This window comes from Heterodontus francisci, chromosome 20 (assembly GCF_036365525.1).
Source record: "Heterodontus francisci isolate sHetFra1 chromosome 20, sHetFra1.hap1, whole genome shotgun sequence".
In the NCBI taxonomy this organism is placed as follows: Eukaryota; Metazoa; Chordata; class Chondrichthyes; order Heterodontiformes; family Heterodontidae; genus Heterodontus; species Heterodontus francisci.
In genome coordinates, this window is record NC_090390.1 from 60,277,872 (window position 1) to 60,300,628 (window position 22,757).

The following is a 22,757-nucleotide window of genomic DNA, read 5'->3' on the forward strand; positions in this document are numbered from 1 at the left end:
TTTAATAAATGTGCTCAAATTTATGGTTGGAGGGTGCAGAGAGGAGGCTGATAGTAGATTGGGAGAAACTCTTTCTAATGCCAGGCGGTTTAGTAACCAGACGAGGCAGATCTAAAATAATTGGGGGCGGGAAGATGAGAATTTCTTTTACTCAGCAAGCGGATACGATCTGGAATGCCTGAAAGGGTGGTGAAAGCATATTTCATTAGTAACCATCAAAATAGAATATATACCTAAAAAGAAAAAGAAAAAGAAAAACACAGGGCTATGGAGAAAAAGCTGGTGAACGGGATTACTTGGTAGCTCTGAGAGCTGGCAAAGGCACAATGGGCCGAATGGCCTCCTTCTGTGCTGTGCAAATCTATCATTCTTTATCACATCAGAACGTGAAGAGGAGTCAGTAACGTTCAAAAACAAATCCATACTAGATAAGTATGTATAAGAACACAATCTGTATCAAGAAACCCAAAAACTGAACTGTTAATGTATTTCTTACATCAAGATGGCTTGCAAATTTTATTGTTCATTTCTACAGTAAGCAGATTTTTACAATTATATGCCGAATTGTTTACGATTAATTGATGTATAAAGGACAGCCACTGTGGGTGACGACAATGTAAGTTTAACACAATCTTTTACACCTCAACCCTTTGTGCAAATCCAACTGAAAATAAAGGGACAAAAGTCTCAGCCTGTTGATACTGGATGTCCTATGTGAAATAAGCTTGGTTAATTTCAATTCAGTTCTTAGTGGGTGTGGGCCTACAACATAAAACTGCTCCTAATTCTGCACTAAATATCATTCAGACAGACCTAAGGATGGCTGCGGGAAAGTCAAAGATGCCACACTGGAGCTATTCCTGCTTTGAGATTGGGGTGCATTGAAAAAGAGCTTTGTTCTCCATCTAGCTACCTTGTACTTGACCTGGAAATATTCAATGCTGACACCAGGTGTATGAAATAGAAAGTGTTCCATTCCCCAGCACTTACACCCCTCTTCTTGACGAACAAAAAAATTAAAATTAACGATACCTGGTAAGATTTATAACCCAAATGTTATCAAAGTATGCTATCAGTAACTATACCACTTAAGGAGAAAATATATTTCCTTCAAGCTTGATCACACACAGGCAGGCAAATACTTGATTTTTCATAATTATCTGCCAGGTTCCTCATAACAATAGGCATGCTGGAAAGGGAACTGGAAGAGTTTATATGTCTGCTAACTCAACAAGCACATCACCCTCAAACTCTGCTGGTTTTCTTTAATGCAGGATTATCATGCACATACCTACATCAGATTTTCCAATGCCATTTTGGTTACTTCACAGAAAGGCCAGCCTTCAGCAGTAGGAGCAAGCCATCTAAAATTTCTGTATGATCCTGAATAGATCATCCAAGTGTTCAAATCACTGCTTCAGATGAAAATGGCAAATTTTCCAGAGGACTGCAGGCTGCCCTAGCATTCACATCTGTAATCACTGGAAAGTACAGTCGAATCATTCAATACCAAAGTTCAGGTGATCTACATTTTATTTCACGAGTACAAAAGCAGAAGGCCCTGTAGTTAACTGCTAGGGTAAAGATGAGTTGTAGCTTAAGGCATTGATGTTACACCCTATGTGTAAATGCAAGATAACTTGTGTAAATCCAAAGTCCTGCTGATTTTTTTCCTTTTACTTTTTGATCCAAGTTAATTGCAGTGCTTTTGTGTACTACTGGCTCAGAACTGCTGGCAGGTACTACAATTTTTCATTTAATTTGAAAAGCAGAGTACAGCTCTACGGGATACTGTACCTCCAACTTCTCGCTGAATTCCTCAGAGTAAGGAATAAACCTGCTGTCCATGTCCCCCTTGTAAAACCATGTGCATCGCCTCACTTCAGATGGCTCCTCTTCCCAGTACACAGCATGTCGTGTGCGGTCATATAAGTGAATATCATAGCGACCTCCATCAGTGGACACAATCACATTTTCAGGGTCTGGTTGTACTGGAAGTTTTAAATTAAAATGGGTTGCTTTAGATTTTGTACTGAAAATTGACAACAGCTAAAAGTGCAAAAGTAGTACTGTCAATAAACAGTTATACAATTGGGAAAAATGTTTTATATAACAGAAAAGCTGTTTGACAAAGCTGGTTAAACTGTATTTGTCCTGCGTTCGCAAACGTTTCAAGTCTGTAAAAGTGTTCTGGATAACTATCAAAATTAAACCGTTGTCATTATAAAAAAAAATTATTTTGTCTAATCTAGATTGTGCCCGTTCGTTGATGTCTTTTCCTGCTCAATGATCGGGTTTCAGTTTTTAGCCCTCCCTTCTAACTAGTGAATAATAATGAAAAGACTATTTATCAAAAACCTTTATGAGGAAAGGCCTCAAAAAACTAGGATTTTCAACCTTAAAAGAAAGCATCAGAGAGGTGTTTAAAAACAGTAAACAGTATGGAAAAGATAAATCCAGAAAGTTATTTCAAAATAAATATCAAGTGTAGGGCAAGGAGACTGAAATTTAGGACTAGTTTCAGGAAGGTCTTATGCACAACGAGTAACAGAAACATGGAATGGACTTCTAGATAAGAGTAGTGGACCCTGAAGTGAGAACCAACTAGATGTTGCAATCAGAGACTTTAAGATGGACACCCTTCCTGGGTGAATCAACTAAAGTGGGCCGAATGACTTTGCTTATCCACAATTATCTTGTAATAAAAAGCTGAAAAGAGAAAAAAGGTACCCAGCTCCTTCAATCTCCAGCATGGGCATTTTAATATAGGACACTTGTCTTGGTTAATATAATGTCACACACTGGAGTGCAAGACGGGTTCCCTTACTGCCTTATTTTTCCTTCTTACAGACCGACACAAGGCAGCTCAATATTTCAAAACCAAGGGCAGCTCATTGATGAGCAGGTGAGATTGGAATTCAAAATCTGTATTTCCCATTTGGCAGTTCAGCACTGTAGCTTTTTTCTGTTCCTTCCCCACAATGTATTTTGTTCAATTTATGGGTTGTCCATCTTTTGTTTCTTATAGAATGGAAAACTAGTCTCATCAGTCTGACTTACCCCATTGTTAAACATAAATAAACTGTAATGAATACAATAAAAATTAAATGACAAAGACAACATGCTGTGACAGCAGTCACAGATTGCAGTGAGAGGCTAATGTCCAAGGTTGTGCTGACTGTCATTGTCAAAAAGCAGCAAAACATGTTCCTGTCTGCACGAGTCACAAAATTCAAAGGCATTGTGTATATAGTCAACAAAAAATAAAGTAGTTTTGATGCTCAAAATAAGCATTTTTGTGCTAAATTATGGATTTAATGCCACTGCTTTAGGGGAGTAAAACTGGATTCCATTTTCTATTTCCTTAAGAAACTACCAACATCCAAACTAAAGCCTATATATTTTGCCTCACAATTGCATACAGTATTATCACAATGGAACTGGATGTGTCCAAAAAAAATTGCTTTGGAAAGTTTAGACTTTTAGTTAGTTGATCAATCCATTCTCCCACTAGTTGTTTTAAACAATACCTTATATATGACTGGAATTATATTCAAAGGTTCTTTGAAAAAGAATACTCTTTAAAAATGCATTTATTTTCTTCTCTAATAATCCTAAAGAATGATTTTTAAATTCCATTACAGTATAAAATCATAATAACTCAGTGGAAAAATACACATGATGCTGTATTAAACCACAGATCAGGGAAGTCCCAGGTGTGATAATCAGGTCTGTGTTTACTTACCTCAGTTACCCAATCTTAACCAACCCGGCAGTAGAGATGGAGGAAGTTAAATATAGCTTTCCTGCTCGCCATTGAGGGAAGGTGGGGATGTGAGAGGGAAAATGGGATTAATGTAGGATTAGTATAAATGGGTGGTTGATGGTCGGCGCGGACTCGTTGGGCCAAAGGGCCTGTTTCGGTGCTGTATCTCTCTATGACTCTATACATCACCAAAGTGTGCATGAACAGATGTTGGGCTTCACTGTGATGACCACCAGTTAAATATTCTACCAACACCCACTAGATATAATCACACATAAATGGCTGCATAAGTGAAATACCAAAAATCCATTGACCCCAGCATGATTAGCTGTCTTCATGAATACAAAGTGAGGAAAAGTTAAAAGGGGCAAAATATTAACAGTATAATTAAATTACAGTATGGCTGCAAATTACTCATTTGTTGTACATCTACAGCTTGTTTAGGAAAAAAAAGGAAAAAAGATGGTATTGTTTCACAAAAAGTGATTTACTCCAATAGTTTGGGATAAAACTCTCACACCGAGTACAGAATGTGAGGGCGACTTGCATCAGTCTCAATGCAAATATATCAGTTTCTGCAGTAAAGAAACCTCAATCTACACAAAAGCATAGCAATTCAATATTGCAGGATCTGATCAAGACAGCTCAACATCATTCTGAACAGAATGCAACTTGGTCAGGGCAGTAATGGAAATCCGCTCTAGTCACAAAGGACAGAGTCAGAGTCATTTGAAGCACAGAAGGAGGCCACTCGGCGCATCAAGTCAATGCCGCCTCTCCACAGAGCAATACAGCCAATGCCACTTCCCCGCACGATCCCTGTAGCCCCGCACATTTGTTTTCTTCAAGTCGCCATCCAATTTCCTTTTGAAATCACTGATCATCTCCGCTTCCACCACCCTCATGGGCAGCGCGTTCCAGGTCATTACCTCCTGCTGCGTAAAAAAAAGTTCATGTTCCCCCTGCATCTCTTGCCCAAAGTCTTCAATCTGTGTCCCCTAGTCCCTGCACCATTAGTTAATGGGAACAGTTTTTCCTTGTCTAACTTATCTAAGCCTGTCATAATTTTGTACACCTCTATTAAATCTCCCCTCAATCTCCTTTGTTGAGAACAATCTCAGCTTTTCCAACCTAACCCTATAACTAAAATCCCCCATCCCTGGAATCATTCTGGTAAATCTCCTCTGCACCTTCTCAAGGATCCTCACATCCTTCCCAAAGTGTGACCAGAACTGGACGCAATACTCTGCCTAACCACAGTATTCTAAAGGTTCAGCGTAACTTCCCTGCTTTGGTACTCAAAGCCTCTATTTATGAAGCCCAAGATCCCATATGCTTTACTAACCACTCTTTCAATGTCCCGCCAGCTATAAAGGTCGATGCACATGCACCCCAGGTTCCTCTGTTACTGACAAATGGATCAGTGGAATATGGATCCCCCAACTCAGAAATTCACTACCTAAACGTTCATAGATACATAAAAGTATACACTTGAAAGAAGGAAAGATCTATCTTAAACTACCAATACAAATATTAACTGGAGAAATGGGCAAAAAGAACTCACTGAATATTATGTAATGGATAGATTTTCAGCAAATTGCTATTTGCCAATAGAATAAAGAGATTTATCCTAAATATACCTATTTTAAATAACAAATATGGCATCCAAAATTGATTACAAAGCAATTAAATGACTGTTCAGAGAAAACACTTAGTCTGAATTAAGTATCAAAAACTTACCTGAAAGAATTCTAAACTGAAGCTGTCTTTATTCAGACAACATACTGATTTTAAAATTGTTGCACACCTAGACAATTTTTTTTCTACTCACTCGAGTTAAAAACTTCCTCCAGCTTCGTCGTGTCCAGAAAGCTGAATGGCATCCAGATTGGTTTACCTTCCACCAGCTTGCAGTAGAACCAGTGGGGTCGCACAGGCTCGTAGAAGTTATGCGGTAAACTCAGTAAAGGCTGTATGGCTGTAGATATAGGTTTAGAAGCAGGAGGTGGTAACATAGCCTGCCCTACAGTTGCCTGGAAAGAGAGGTACACTGGTCAGCATTTTTGAAAGAACTCTGAACAGGCATAATTAAGATACCGTTCTTGTCAGTTAGCCCGAGCAAAATTAATAGTTCAGATACAAAGACTGAGACAGACTAAAAGGCTTCAAAAATCAACAAATCCCCAGAAATCTGTCTGTTTAGGGCGGCACAGTGGTTAGCACCGCAGCCTCACAGCTCCAGCGACCCGGGTTCAATTCTGGGTACTGCCTGTGTGGAGTTTGCAAGTTCTCCCTGTGTCTGCGTGGGTTTCCTCCGGGTGCTCCGGTTTCCTCCCACATGCCAAAGACTTGCAGGTTGATAGGTAAATTGGCCATTATAAATTGCCCCTCGTATAGGTAGGTGGTAGGGAAATTTAGGGGACAGGTGGGGATGTGGTAGGAATATGGAATTAGTGTAGGATTAGTATAAATGGGTGGTTGATGGTCGGCACAGACTCGGTGGGCCGAAGGGCCTGTTTCAGTGCTGTATCTCTAAACTAAACTAAATAGACAATATTTATCCCTGGACACTCAAGAACAGAAAAAGAGATTTGTGAGGCATTGGGAATCAATATGAGGGAATCTGTAGACACTGGAAAGGCACCAGTCGATTGGAAACAAGCAAATGTGCCGTCCAGATTCAAAAGACAACATATCACAGAATCAGATGTTAACTGTACAATAGTAACTCAGTCAACAACAGTCAATATGAATTTATAAGGGAAATACCATGCACAACCAATCTTCCTGACTCGTGAGGAAGTGACATCTCGAGTGGCGTATGGAAAGGCCTACAACATGGTGTAACCAGGCTTCCAACAGGCATTTGACGATGTTCTACATGAAAGGCCACCGGTTAAGTTAAAAGCAGTGTAAATTTGGGGGTGGATAAAAAAAAATTGACTGAATTGAATACATGTTACAGGTGAATACGTGCGAGGGATGGGATATTTCTAATTTTCAATGAGGTTTGGGAAATCCAGTGCTAGCTGAACAAAACTGCAGATGATTACAAACTAGGATGGGCATTGAGACTGGATTAGACTGCTCAGAAATAATAGAATGAACCAAACAAAATACATAAGCAGGCAGAACAATGGCAGATGAAAATGAATACAGACAAATGCAAAGTACTGCACACAGACAGGAGAAATGGCTAACATGAGCACTCCATGAATGGTGTTGCAATTGTCATGGATGAGCTCTTTGCCCTGCAAATGAGACATCCAATAAGTGAAGCACACAAGATTTAAATGATAGAATGTGGAAAAATAGCTTCTTTCACAATGGAATGTTAATTTTAAATAAATTGCAAGAGCAGGACAGGGAAGTCACATGTAAAAACTTGTTAACGGACTGTCATTAGGAAGTTCTTCACAGAGAATGTTCACATCGAATAGACTCCCAGGGAAGAGTACTAGAGATGAAAATCTTAAAAACGTTAAGAAATTAGATGCTGCACGGCAGAACTGTTAGTTTAGGTGAATGAACTAAAATTGGAAGAATGGCATTCTTCATCCATAATCCTCCAGTGACCTTGAGCTTTCCTAAAAAGCTGAATGTAAAGTATGCCTGGGGATGTCAGCCTGATCCTCAGTACTCTTGCTCCCTCAAATAGTACCATTTTTGAATGTTTAATAAGCAAGATCATGCTCAGCATCTCAATACAGACAAAAGGTTTTTCCTATTTGCTACCAGATCTATAAAGGCAAGGAACACCTAGGCAATAACAAACGAGAAGCCACACAGTTAAGATTACCCCAAGGTACACAAATTCTTCTGTATATCCCTTTCTCCAAGCTCCAACATGGCTCAGTATTATGCCGCAGGAAGAGGCAGAATGGCTTCAAAACTGGAACAATTTCTGATTCAGGGAATGGGGGTCGATCACCCACCTGATGTCAGAAGGATAAAAGGGACTCAGTAGCTACAAGCCTAAATCAAGGAATCGTTGCAGTGCAGAAGGCAGCCATTGGGCCCATTGTGTCCGCACTGGCTCTCAGAGTAATTCCCTCAGTTCCATTCCCCTGCCTGCTCCCTATAACCCTACACATTCTTCCTTTTCATATAACTGTCCAATTCCCTTTTGAATACTTCAATTGAACCTGCCTCCACCACACTCTCAGGCAGCACATTCCAGACCTTAACGACTCGCTGCGTGAAAAAGATTTTCCTCATGTCACTTTTGCTACTCTTACCAAATACTTTAAATCTGTGCCCTCTCGTTTGCTACCTTTCATGAGTGGGAACAGTTTCTCTCTATCTACTCTGTCCAGGAGCCTCATGATTTTGAATAACTCTATCAAATCACCTCTCAGCCTTCTCTTCAAGGAAAATAGTCCCAACGTCTCCAATCTATCTTCATAACTGAAATTCCTCATCCCTGGAACCATTCTATGAATCTTTTCTGTACTCTCTCCAACGCCCTCACATCTTTCCTCAAGTGCGGCACCTAGAACTGGACACAATACTCCAGTTGAGGCCAAACTAGCGTCTTATACAAGTTCAACATAACCTCCTTGCTCTTGTAGTCTATGCCCCTATTAATAAAACCCAGGATACTGTATGCTTTATTAACCGCTCTTTCAACCTGTCCTGCCACCTTCAATGACTTATGCACATATACACCTAGGTCCCTCTGCTCCTGCACCCCCTTCTGAATTGTACCCTTTATTCTATATTGACTCTCCATGTTCTTCCTACCAAAATGAATCACTTCATAATTCTCTGCATCGAACTTCATCTGCCACCTGTCTGCCCAGTCCACCAACTTGTCTATGTCCTTTTGAAGTTCTATACTATCCCCCTCACAGTTCACAATGCTTCCATGTTTTGTATCATCTGCAAACTTTGCAATTGTGCCCTGTACACCAAGGTCTAGGTCATTAATATATATCAGGAAAAGCAAGGGTCCCAATACTGATCCCTGGGAAGCTCCACTACAAACCTTCCTCCAGCCTGAAAAACATCCATTAACCACTACTCTTTGTTTCCTGTCACTCAACCAATTTCATATCCACGTCGCTACCATCCCTCTTATTCCACGAGCTACAAGTTTGCTCACAAGACTGTTGTGTGGCATTGTATCAAATGCCTTTTGAAAGTCCACGTACACCACATCAACAGCATTGTCCTCATCAACCCTGTTACCTCCTCAAAAGACTCCAGCAAGTTAGTTAAACATGATTTTCCCTCAAGAAATCCATGCTGGCTTTCCTTAATTAACTTGCATTTGTCCATGTGACTACTGATTTTGTCCAGAATTTTTTTTCTAAACCTTTTCCCACCACCGACATTAAACTGACTAGCCTGTAGTTGCTAGGATTATCTTTACACCCTTTTTGAAACAAGGGTGTAATGTTTGTAATTCTCCAGTCCTCTGGCACCACCTCTGTACCCAAGGAGGATTGGAAGATTATGGCCAGTGCCTCTGCAATTTCCATCCTTACTGCCTTCAGCATCCTCGGATGCATCCCATCCAGTCTTGGTGACTTATCAACTTTAAGTACAGTCAGTCTTTCTAATAACTATCAATTTTTAGCCTATCCAATATCTCACTTACCTCCTGCTTCTCTATGACTTTGGTAGAATTTTCTTCCAGAGTAAAGACAGATGCAAAGTACTCATTTACTATCTCTGCCTCCATGTATAGATCTCCTTTTTGGTCCCTAACTGGCCCCACCCCTCCTCTTACTACCTTTTTACTATTTACATGCTTATAGAAGACTTCTGGATTCCCCTCTTTGTTAGTTGCCAGTCTCTCAATTGTGATTTCAACAGATATTGCAGAGTTGTGGCTGAGTTACAAACTGTATCAGCAGTTGTAGCATAATTTTAATTTGTTTTGAAATTGCTCTGTGATTGAACAGAAGATCATGACAATCTGAGTTCTTTTTGCCTTCAGTCTGATTCAGTAAATATACCGAGTCAGATGTGTAGATAAAATCAATTACTTTATTTGCGCATTTAGCCGGCTGACTTACTCTAATACAACAACACCGACTCCACCAGAGTCTGTCGGGTCCACCAGGGTAAGTGACCGTTTTTGATACAGATACTACTGTTTACACATTAAGATCCATGCTACACCTCCTTGTTTAACCAATCAGTGCGGTACAATTCAACTTCACCCACGTGGTGACATGCAGTACATCTGTTACTGAGGTTAACAATACACTCCATTCTCCATATATACTTGTTACTAACATAATATTGTTTTGCACCAGCAAGATAAAAGAAAGCGGACAAGCAAGCTAATTAGTAAGAGCATAGAAATCATCAATAAACATTCTGGTCTCACTCCCTACATTGATCATGAGTTCTGTCTCTACCTTGTGACAAGTAATTGTGGCGCATCCTGCTATCTCTATTAGGTTTACATTCCTGAGTGTTTCGTGCAGTCTGCAGCTACCTAAAGCAGGGTAGTATATACTGATAAGAGGGGCCCTACATTCCTTATCACTCACACAGGGATGGACATCATTTGATTCACAGGAGTCCATTTGTTCCAAACCACAGGGAGTCACACAATCAGGCCATAAAGAACAGATGTCTTTGCAATTACCGGTGTCGGCTAATCTTCACAATCTCACACTCTCAGCCTTTACTTTTAACTATCTCATTGTGGTTTCTGCCACTTAAAATCATACTATCAAAGCTCAGCAAAGCTACTATTCCTAACTTGGCTATATTTCCCATTACGCATAGGGCCATGCCGTTCTGCTCAATTCTACAATCAGAGTTAGAACACAAACAGTAACAAGCATTTTGACAGGCGTTAGCTCAACTTACCTGTGGTGGAGACGTTGGTGACGTCTGGTAAACATGATTGGCTGGGGCAGTAGACTGAAAGGGAGGCATCTGGTGGTGACCTTGGCTTTGGCTTTGCTGAAACTGAGGTGGGGTAAAGTAGGGACTGGTTCTGCTACTCTGTGAAGTTTGGCGATAAGGATTATAATTCAGCTGGGTCTGAGGAGGGGAAACAGACGTGAAAGCAGTTGATGTAGGAATCCCAGGCTGAGTATTCTGGTACGTTGTGCTGATATACTGAGAGACCGGGGGCACCACGTAGCCGGGCTGAGACTGTGGGCTCTGAAATGCAAAGGGATCCTGTGCAGAATTTTCTGTAGAAGCAAGAGGTACTTCAGCTGGAGCTTTTGAGATTGAAGCTGTCCCTGCAGGTGGTGTCGCCGTTGTCAAAGGATGGTGTCCAATATTTGCAAAAGGATCATTGTTGGTTGCAGTCTGAGTGAAATAGCTGAATGTTGGTGGATGGCTGGTGGAAGAGGAAGTCTGACCCACAAAACTATCCTCCTCACCAACATCTGTTGATTCATCTGTTAAAAAACAGAACAGCAAAACAGAAATCAGTCTTAATTTTTAAACTTAAACAGAACTATATTTAGCTATGCATTCAGAATATTATAATTGATTACCTTTTTAATTTTTATGATTTTGATTTGACTTAGTAAGAGTCTAGTTTAAGAAAATTGGCTGCAAGGGTTCATGAATGAATCTCAATTTGTTAACTCGAAGTGTAAAAAAAACAAATCACTACCACCACTTCAGCAATTTTAGCATAGCAGAATGGCAAATGCTACGCAGAAATGGGAAAAACTGGATACAAAAGCAGCAGCTGGGAAAATCAGGAACATGAGATCAAAGAGGGGTTTTGAGATGGGAACAGAAGGATTTAGAAACAGAATTTCAAAGTATGGGATGTGATGACAGTTTTTAATATTAATAGCGTTCTTTAGCTCATTAATGCTGTAGGCTCAAAAACTCCATAAAGGCAACTTTCCTGAATTAAAAACACTTGTAATTTGACTAAATAATTAAAAATAACTTTATTTTGATTTAAAAGAACTTTGGTGACTTTTGATTTTTTAAAAATGGCACTAATTCTGAGGCTCCTTCTTCAAGAACTTCAAGGGATTTTGGTTAAAACGTAATTTTTACCCCACAACCTTAGGGAAATCAAGACATTTTGCTTCTGAAACAGGAGTTCCTCTTTAATAAGACTTTGTAAACAAATCTCAACATTCCTTCAAAAGCATCACAAACACATGGATACATATGGCTAAAAAGCCAATTTGTTGAAAAATTCTAAACAAATTAGTTAGAATTGGTCTGGAATGCACTGCTCGAGAACGTGGTGGAGGTAGGTTCAGTTGAAGCATTCATAAGGGAATTAGACAGTTATATGAAAAGGAAGAATGTACAGGGTTATGGGGAGAAGGCAGGGTAATGGAACTGAGGGAGTTGCTCTTTCAGAGAGCTGCTGCAGACACGATGGGCCAAATGGCCTCCTTCTGCATTGTAACGATTCTGTGAAATACAACGGAGAGACTTTGAGTTGAAATATATGGAACAGCATGAGGTTGAGGCTCTTATGTAACAGATACCCAGAAAAGGTTAGCATTTGTCCATTCAAGTGTAAATGAATTAACAACGTTAATAAGTCTTAATTAAGGCCAAACAAACTCTCTGGCCATGAAAATTAATTTTTACAAGTGTGGAGTCTCATTTTTTCAGATTTTCTGTCTCTTATCTCTGCTTCTTAATCCCAGCTTTTTTTCCTTCGATTTACGTCACTTTCTGTGCATGATCTGGCACAGAATAAACTATTCTAAATTTACACCTTTTGGTTCACACTCTGCGTGTCTCAGTAAGGATTCTTCAATCTGGTTGGTTAAAGAGACACACCGTTGTTTGCCCTGTTCACATAGATCCCGGATCGCTGTAGGGACCGCCATGCTGTTTTGGATTTTTAATTACCATTTTCAAATGCAAATGCCCACAGAAAATCCAGGTTTTGAACAATATCCAGAATTAATTAATCTGGCTTGAAATGGCGTCTGTCTGCTCTAGGGGTAAAATTGCTCAATATGCTGATAACATCCCTTTATTTTCAGACACATTGCAATAACTCCAAAATTAAAATAAAGTTTGGCTGTCGTTCATGTGCTGAAGATACTGTTCACCACACCAACTTGATGATTTGGAGACCCATATATGATCATATGTGGTCCTGAATACCAAATGAAAGCAGTTTTGGCCCCTCCTATGAGCACAAAGGATTCTGCTTAACCACTTGGGTAAAAATTTCCTTAAAAGATGGAATATTACATTTATCAATGATAATATACCCTTTTGAGAGAATTATGGAATCCATGTAAGATAACTTGAAACCCATATCTGTGGAGGTAATTTTGGAAACTCAGGGACTGAGATCAGCCAAGTTTGACCAGACATCTCTGCCCACCACTCTGCTTGGGTTTCACCTGCCATCTCCATGCGATTCCCCACCCACCCCAAACAATTGTATTTACTTGCTGCTGCTTTTCTTAATTTGAACATCTCTTCTAGCTTTCTTTCTTTACCCAAACCCAGTTAGCAAGCCTCCTCCCCAATTCCCAACCTTCAGACTTGAGTCATACTGACACTTTCAGGTCTTGTGCAAAATCTTTAAGAACAATTAAAATGCAAAGACTTAACAGAACTCCTGTAAGAGCTTGGGGGAAACCGTCAGAGGCAGGGGAGGGGAAACAGAACATAGAGTAGGACACCAGGAATCGTTCTCAAATCTATAGGGATGCTTAAAATGGGCCCACAGCTCGGGAATAGGATCGCTGAGCTTGCTGCTGTGCCAAAAACAAAACAGATGTTATGCAATAGGTTCCTTGTTTTTAAATTCATCATTCAAATTGATCCTTGTACTTTCATTGCCTTTAGCATTGTATAGCTCCAACATAATGCAAGCATGGAATATCAAAATCAATAAATATACAGCTGGATATTAAAAAATTTTCAACTACAGGCAGTACATAGAATTGACATAATCCATAGCTCATTATGGTACATCAAGGATTGCATCTGTCCCTAAAACATGAACATCTGTTTGTGTCTTTTGAGACCACTGTGATCTTTACTCCTGCATTTAGATTTCTACTGCCCACAGTACCATCAGTCGCAACTGAAAAGGATTCCAGAGATGAGGACATGTCATGAACACAGAACATAACCAGTATCAGTCAGTTAGATGAGCCTTTAAACAAGATCCTGTCTGACTATTCAGACTAAAAGATCCTATAAAGCAGAGTTCTCCTGATATTTTGGTCAACATTTATCAACCAAAGACCAAATTAACTGCAGTTATTCATCTCACCATTTGTGCAACAATGCTGGCACAGAATGGTTGCCATGTTTGCCTACATAACAGCAGTCACTACACTTCAAAAGAAATACATTATGCAAAGTTCTCAGATTTTTCAACATGACAAGGCATTTTGTAGATGGAAGCATTTAAATGAATGTGCAATAAAAAAAATAGCAAAAACTAAAAGAATATTGTTTTTCAATTTACGAGATGTATTTCTAGGTTCTAAGTTGTAATGCTTCACCAGAAAAAAAACATTCACTAGAAATTGAAATGAAGCCTTCTACTGCACAAAAACATTTAGATACTATGATAACAGGATCACAAAAAATCTATTCAGATAAGATGACATTGCGAACACATCTTCACTAGCAAACTTTAATTCCTACATATATCAGGGAAATGTTAACACTATGATTTCATGCAAGGGCAAGGCTTCACATACTGACCAAAAGTGGATGAAAATCTACAAATAACATCCAAAGGATTTCAGAAATCAATGTATTTGCTAAACCCCTTCTCCGCATCATACAAATTGCAGAGATATTTACATAAGGACACTTAGATTGGCAATCTATTTTAAGCATTCCTAAATAATGCTAATATTTTCTACCAGTTAAACTTATTTAACTATTGCTACATCTATTTCCTGAAGATAGACTTTAAAATAAAATATATTAACTTTAAATTTCAACTGTTCCATGTGTGCATATCCATGCCATCTGCAGTGTATTTATCAAAACAAAACTACACCTTACTCAGAAAGTCTTGCATTTATGCAGCACTTTTCACAACTGAGGACACCCAAAATACTTTACAGCCAATGAAATACTTCTGAAGTTTAATCACCCTGTCGTAATGTAGGAAACACATTAGAAAATTTGCACTTAGCAAGAACTTACAAACAACAAAGTGATAATGATCAATCTTTCATTAAAAAGTGTGTTGGTTGTGACATAAATATTGACAGGGATAACTCACCTGTTCTTCTAACGAGCACCATGGAATTTTTATATCCACTTGAGGGGGTAGATGGAATCTTGGTTTAAATTTTCATGCAAAGACAGCACCTGTGAAAGTGCAGTATTTCCTCAGTACTGTACTGGATTATCAGGCTAGATTTTCTGCTCAAATCCCTGGAGTGGGATTTGAACTGACAATCTTCTGATTCGGGAGGCGAGAGTCCTAACATAGAGTTACACCTAACTGTACTGCAACTCCAGCATCTGTGAGCATACAGAAGACTTCCAGAGTGTTAAATTCCCACAGAATAAAGAAAATGTGTTATATGTCATACATGTTATACAATTTGCCAATACCACATACAGCCAATATATAAAAGATGTTTACAGATAAAATAAACCATGTCCTTTTAGATGGAACATACACGTCAGAACTGTGTGGAGACTCAGATCAGGGGATGTTCAGTGACTGAGGCTACCTGAACCATTCCTTCCAACCACCCTGTATAACGCTGGCCTGGTGATGGACAAGTTCAATCACTCGGTGGATGACTGAACACTTTCTATGGGAGTTTAACGAAAGCGCAGACACCTTCCCACGCAACGAAATCCATCGATCCAGATGTCCCAGAAGCGGGAGCCCCTGAAGTGCCAGGGACTCCCACAGATCCCAACTATCCTCCCCCCCCCCCCGCCGCCAACACTCCACACCGCAGCCCAGCTCCCTCACCATTCACCCACCGGCTGAGAGAAGACTGGTGTCCGCCGCCTGGGCCTGGGCCTGGCTGACGGGGATGAAAGGCACGGAGAAGCTGAACTCAGTGTCGGACGAGAAGAGCAAGTTGGTGTTCGGTTTCCTCTCGGCCATCTTCCTCCCCACACAGACACGTCGCCACTGGCTCCGCGAAGCCCGGCGGCCAGAGGGTGAAAGGTGAAGCGGTCCGTTACGTCACTGCGCTGCGTGCGTGGGAGGGGGGGGTCAGAGGTCGGCGGGTGCGTACGTGAAGTGACGCGGTTTTCCCGCCATTGCCATCGGCCGCGGCTGTGAAAAAGTTCGACTGGCCGTGTTCTGTCCTGCGGCAACTTCTCAACATGCCTTGTGTGGATGACTGGTTGAACGACCCTCTGAGTGCAGTGCAGGGTATTTTTGGTGAGTGTTTAGTTTTTGTGGCCTACTTTTTTTTTTAAATCCCCTATTTCTGGTGTGCGATTGCCGAGTTGCAGAGACTGCAGCTTGTGCAGGCCTCCCTTTGCTCTACTCTCCCCCAGCTTCTCAATCCTCTCCCTTTTTGGGGAGATTGGTCTTCAATTATGAGACATGTTTAAAGTTACATCTTAAATATTCTTTTAAATCCTTAATTAAAAGGCAAGGTTTTAGAAAAATCTATTATTTCTTGTAAACTAATCGCATGTTAAAGAGCATTTAAACTATAAATTACTTTTAAAAGTATTGGCATTGCAATGTATTTTGTAATATCAGAGGACAAGTTTTTTTGGGATCTGTAAAAAAACAACCTAGTTTAGTTGTGAGCAAGGATTGAGACACGATATTACGTTCTTTAATATTCCAAAATATAGTAATGTTTTTGTTTTATGTTGCAAGTTTGTCGAAATGTCAGAAGGCTGACAATGCTTTATATTCTAGGTCAATTGTGTTGTGTGCTTTTAGGGGATTTCCCTTGGTAGATAGGTGGGTGTTAATTTACACAAATGATAAAGTGTACTCCACATAACTTATTTTAACGCCTACCAGTAACAGAATTCAACATTCACTTACTGGATAAGCTCCTGGAAGGGTCTGTGTGATGCATATAATCTGGCACTGCGCTTTCTAGACAGGTCACAGGTTTCCTTATTATTAAATATCTGTTTTGGTCACTGTTCAATCTCAAATCAAGGTTTCGTGAGTGCTTTTGTGATACAGTACTACCAGCAGGGTGCATTGTTAATCAGGCATCTGTTTTTTTAAAAAAAAATTGAATATCTTTCTGAACATGTATTGTATTAGATTGTATGTGAATTGTTGTGTGATTAGTGTAGAGCATTGTACGTGTATATTCTACACAAAACTGGCCAACCTGTTGGGGCTGAGAAGCAGATATAAGTAGTCATGATCAAGGATTTAACAGAAGCTGTAAAAGTAGCTCAAGTGCCAGATGGAGGTATCTGACTCTCCTATTCAGTGAGTACATTGTCTGACATCCAGGTCACGGTGAGCAGAAATATCCTCCAGTTAAATACTGGGGCGACTGAAGCCATCAACTTTGGTCCCCATCAAAAACTCTATTCCCTAGCCACTGATTCCGTCCCTCTCCCTGACAACAGTCTGAGGCTGAATCAGTTTGTTCGCTGCCTTGGTGGAATATTTGACCCCGAGTTGAGCTTTCGACCACATATCCAAGCTATCACTAAGATTGTCTATTTCCAATGTCATAAAATTGCCTGACTGCCCTTGCCTCAGCTCATCCATGCCTTTGTAACCTCTAGACTTGACTATTCCAATGCATTCCTGGCCAGCCTCACAAGTTCTAACCTCTGTAAACTTGAGGTCACCCAAAACTCTACCTATGTCATTACTCTCACCAAATCCTGTTTATCCATCACCCCTGTACTAGCTGGCCTACATTGGCTCCCAGTTAAGCAACGCTCATCCTTGTTTTTAAGTCCCTCCATGATCTTACCCCTCACTATCTCTGTAATTTCCTCCAATTCCACAACCCTCAGATATCTGTGCTCCTCGAATCCTGGCCTCTTGAACATAGAATCATAATGGTTACAGTATAGAAGGAGGTCATTGGGCCCATTGTGTCCCTGCCGGCTCTCTGTAAGAGCTAGTCAGCTAGTACCACTCCCCTGCCTTTTCCCTGTAGCCCTGCAATTTTTTTTTATCTGGATAATTATCCAATTCCCTTTTGAAAGCCATGATTGAATCTGCCACCGCCTCACTCTCAGGCCGTGCATTCCAGATCCTAACCACTCACTGCATTAAAAAAAAGTTTTTCCTCATGTAGCCATTGCTTCTTTTGCCAATCACCTTAATTAGTATCCACTGGTTCTCGACCCTTCCGCCAATGGGAACAGTTTCTCCCTATCTATTGAATTCTAAAGAAGGGTCATGGACCTGAAACGTTAACTCTGCTTCTGTCTCCACAGATGCTGCCAGACCTGCTGAGTATTTTCAGCATTTCTTGTTTTTTTTTTCAGATTTCCAGCATCTGCAGTATTTTGCTTTTATTCTCCCTATCTACTCTGTCCACGCCTCTTATGATTTTTAATACCTCTATCAAATCTCCTCTCAACCTTATGTTTAAGGAGAACATCCCCTATCCTCGTAATTTAAGTATCTCATCCCTGGGACTGTTAGTTTAGTTTAGAGATACAGCACTGAAACAGGCCCTTCGGCCCACCGAGTCTGTGCCGGCAATCAACCACCCATTTAGACTAATCCTACAGTAATTCCATATTCCTACCACATCCCCACCTGTCCCTATATTTCCCTACCACCTACCTACACTAGGGGCAATTTATAATGGCCAATTTACCTATCAACCTGCAAGTCTTTGGCATGTGGGAGGAAACCGGAGCACCCGGAGGAAACCCACGCAGACACAGGGAGAACTTGCAAACTCCACACAGGCAGTACCCAGAATTGAACCCGGGTCGCTGGAGCTGTGAGGCTGCGGTGCTAACCACTGCGCCACTGTGCCTTCACATCCTTCCTAAAGTGTGATGCCCAGAATTGGACATAATATGCCAGTTGAGGTCAAACCACTGTTCTATAAAGATTCATCATAACTTCCTTGCTTTTGTACTCTATGCCTCTGTTTATAAAGCCCAGGATCCACTATGCCTAATTAACCGCTTTCTCAACCTGACCTGACATCTTCAGGGATTTGTACACATATACCCCCAGGTCCCTCTGCTACTACACCCCATTTAGAATTGTACCCTTTATTTTACATTGCCTCCCTTCATTCTTCCTATCAAAATGCATCACTTTATATTCCTCTGCATTAAGTTGTTCAATTACAGTTTTCTTGCCAGTCTTTGATTCCAATTTGCCTGTGCTACATCCGTTCTCATCCTGTTGAAATTGGTTCTCCCCTAATTAATTATTTTTACTCTTTGTCCTTTTCAATAGCTAACCTAAACTTTATGATACTATCATCACTGTCACCTAAATGTTCCCCTATTGACACTTAACCCACTTGTCCCACCTCGATTCCCAGAACTAGATCTAGCAATGCCTCCTTCCTCCTTGGAAGCATATTAGTGCAGCAAGTTCTCCTGAACGCTCTTTTGAAACTCTTCCCCCTTTCTGCCCTTTGCACTATTAGTATCCCAGCCTTTATTATGATAATCAAAGTTCCCCGTTGTAACTGCTCCATAGTTTTTGGACCTCTCTGTAATTTCCTTCCAGATGTGTTCCTCTATATCTTTCCCATTAGTTGGTGGCCTATAGAACACAGCAAGTACTGTAATTGTACTTTTTTGTTTCTTATCTCTAAACAAATTAGTTCTGTCCTTGACACCTCTAGGACATCCTCTCTCTCCAGTACCTTAATCAACACTGCCACTCCATATCCTTTCTTTCCTTCCCTACCTTTCCTGAACACCTTGTATCCAGGAATATTTAGTACCCAGTCCTGTCCATTTTTTGCGCCAGGTCTCAATTATCACCACAACGTCATGCCCTCGTGTGACTACCTGTGGCTGCAGCTCACCAACTTTATTTACCACATTCCCTGCATTCACATACATGCAAACCCGGTTTAGACCTTACTGCATTCCCTCTTACTCTGACACCGTCTAATGCCATACTGTTTCTTACTCTGGTGCTCTCTGCTTTCCCAATTCTCTGTGCACCTTGTTTTTTTATTCTAATGTTACCTCCTGGTTCCCACCCCCTGCCAAGTTAGTTTAAACCTTCCCCAGAAGCACTATCAAATCATCCCGCAAAGTCATTGGCTCTGTTCAGGTGCAACCTGTACAGGTCCCATCTCTCCCAGAACTGGTCCCAATGTCCCAGGAATCTAAAAGCCTCCATCCTGCACCATCTCTCCAGCCAAGCATTCATTTACTCTATCCCCTTGTTTCTATACACACTAGCTTGTGGCACTGGGAATAATCTGGAGATTACTACCTGCGAGGTTCTGCTTAATCTCTTTCCTAGCTCCCTAAAATCTCCCTGCAGGACCCTATTCCTCTTTCGAAATATGTCGTTGGTACTTATATGGACCACGACTGCAGGCTGTTCACCCTCCCCCCTCAGTGCTCTGCAGCCGCTGATTGACATCCCTGACCCTGGTACCAGAAAGGCAGCATAACATTCTGGATTCACGCTGCAACCACAGTGGCGCAGTAGTTAGCTCCGCAGCCTCACAGCTCCAGCGACCCGGGTTCAGTTCTGGGTACTGCCTATGCGGAGTTTGCAAGTTCTCCCTGTGACTGCGTGGGTTTTCGCCGGGTGCTCCGGTTTCCTCCCACAGCCAAAGACTTGCAGGTTGATAGGTAAATTGGCCATTATAAATTGCCCCTAGTATAGGTAGGTGGGAGGGGAATTGAAGGAAGGTGGGGATGTGGTAGGGAATATGGGATTAATGTAGAATTAGTATAAAATGGGTGTTGTTGGTCGGCACAGACTCGGTGGGCCGAAGGGCCTGTTTCAGTGCTGTATCTCATGCACTCATGGGATTCCTGCATTACCTGCCTGGTTCTCCTTGATTGCCTGGCAGTCAGCCATTGCCTCTATGCCTACATAACCTTAGGCTGTGGGGTGACACATCCAGAAATGGGCTATCCATGAAACTGTCAACCTTGCAGATGCACTGCAGTGACACCAGCTGCTGCTCAAGCTCTGAAAGCCAGAGCTTGAGCCACTCCAACGGATGGCACTTCCTGCACATATGGTTGTCCAGGACACAAGAAGTGTCCTGGAGATCCCACACAGAACAGGATGTGCACTCCACAGGGCTGAGATTTATTAGATTATTAACTGACTTAAATAAATAAAGACTTGCCAATCAGCTGCTTCCCTTGTGCTGAGGTAATTTTATTTTATAAGGAGGTTAACTTAAAGTTTTGCTTATCTCATTATTTATATACCTCAGATTTTAATTTACTGGAAAATTCAGAACCCTTTAGTGTTGCTATCCCTTTTCTATTTAATCTTAAATTTATCCCTAGATTTGATTGATTAATTGAACATTGTAATTCTATGATGGGGCTTTAGTTTTATATTAATTACTTGATCCAGTCTTACATTATGGTTGATTAATTTAATTAAATTACAATAAAAATTAAAAGCTTATCAAGGTACTTACCCCATGTGACTCCTTGTCCTGTGACATCACTTCGCAATATATCCCTGCCTCTCTCTACTGCTCCTCTCTTCCTTTGCACTTTGCTGCTCCGCTGCCGGTGGTTTCCCAGGCTGTTTTTAAATGCTCCCCTCTTCTGTGCTTTGCTGCTCTTCCACTGCCGTTGTTTCCAGTGCTGTTTTTAAATGCTCCTCTCTCCCGCTGTGCTTTGCTGCTCTCAAAGACAAAATGGCTCAAATTCTGTCAGCGGTGGGATTCGAAACCTCGTCTCCACAGAGACTAGAACCTTAGACCACTCTGCCACACTACTACATTCCTGATTTTAATTGTTCCCCCATTGGTGGCTGTGCCAAAACCTACCTCTGACCAAGCTTTTGATCATTTGCCTTAATATCTATTAACATAGCTTGGTGCAGAAATCAACAAGCGCATGGGAAAGGCTTCCACTGCTATGTCCAGACTGGCCAAGAGAGTGTGGGAAAATGGCGCACTGACACGGAACACAAGTCCAAGTGTATCAAGCCTGTGTCCTCAGTACCTTGCTCTACGGCAGCGAAGCCTGGACAATGTACGTCAGCCAAGAGCGACGTCTCAATTCATTCCATCTTCGCTGCCTCCGGAGAATCCTTGGCATCAGGTGGCAGTACCGTATCTCCAACACTGAAGTCCTCGAGGCGGCCAACATCCCCAGCATATACACCCTACTAAGCCAGTGGTGCCTGAGATGGCTTGGCCATGTGAGTCGCATGGAAGATGGCAGGATCCCCAAGAACACGTTGTACAGTGAGCTCGTCACTGGTATCAGACCCACCAGCCGTCCTTGTCTCCGCTTTAAAGACGTCTGCAAACGCGACATGAAGTCCTGTGACGTTGATCACAAGTCGTGGGAGTCAGTTGCCAGCGATCGCCAGAGCTGGCGGGCAACCATAAAGGCGGGGCTAAAGTGTGGCAAGTCGAACAGACTTAGCAGTTGGCAGGAAAAAAGACAGAGCGCAAGGGGAGAGCCAACTGCATAACAGCCCTGTCAACCAATTTTATCTGCAGCACCTGTGGAAGAGTCGGTCACTCTAGAATTGGCCTTTATAGCCACTCCTGGCGCTGCTCCACAAACCACTGACCACCTCTAGGCGCTTACCTTCCCTTGTCTCTCGAGACAAGGAGGCCAAAGAAGAAGAAGATAGCTTGGTGTCAAACTTTTGGTTTATAACTCTCGTGTAGTGAAACATCCTAAGGTGTTCCACGTTAAAGGTGCTTTATAAGTTCAGGTTGTTGTTTTACTTGACCTCATCTATACTGATGAGGGTGCAGTTATTGGGAAACAGGTGTTTCCATTACTATGAGGGAGGAAAAGTTCAAGGGAAGTTAAAATGTTGTCTCCATTTGTACATTTCTTTGTGGTTCACCCTTGCAGAGTCTGAAGAGCAGTTAGGATCAGCTGTATTAAAGGGTCTATTGGGCATTGGGAGTCTTGTCTTCACTGAAACCTTGAGCTGTGAAAGTTTAGTTGTTAA

General features: G+C 41.3%; 2 protein-coding genes across 3 annotated transcripts in view; one reads left to right on the forward strand and one right to left on the reverse strand.

Moving 5' to 3' along the window:
• The window catches only part of sec23ip (SEC23 interacting protein), a 155,492-nt gene extending 139,649 nt beyond the window's left edge, over positions 1 to 15,843 (reverse strand). The window contains exons 1-4 of the mRNA XM_068052891.1: positions 15,668 to 15,843; positions 10,598 to 11,142; positions 5,598 to 5,799; positions 1,798 to 1,991 (exon numbers count right to left, since the gene is read on the reverse strand). Coding sequence (XP_067908992.1) covers positions 1,798 to 1,991; positions 5,598 to 5,799; positions 10,598 to 11,142; positions 15,668 to 15,794 — 1,068 coding nt within the window. The 5' untranslated portion in view covers positions 15,795 to 15,843. The remainder of the gene's footprint in view (positions 1 to 1,797; positions 1,992 to 5,597; positions 5,800 to 10,597; positions 11,143 to 15,667) is intronic.
• A 79-nt stretch (positions 15,844 to 15,922) lies between these two features.
• Positions 15,923 to 22,757, forward strand: part of mcmbp (minichromosome maintenance complex binding protein) — a 43,081-nt gene continuing 36,246 nt past the window's right edge. For both annotated transcript variants that reach the window (XM_068052892.1, XM_068052893.1), the window contains exon 1: positions 15,923 to 16,076. In XM_068052892.1, coding sequence (XP_067908993.1) covers positions 16,019 to 16,076 — 58 coding nt within the window. In that variant the 5' untranslated portion in view covers positions 15,923 to 16,018. The remainder of the gene's footprint in view (positions 16,077 to 22,757) is intronic.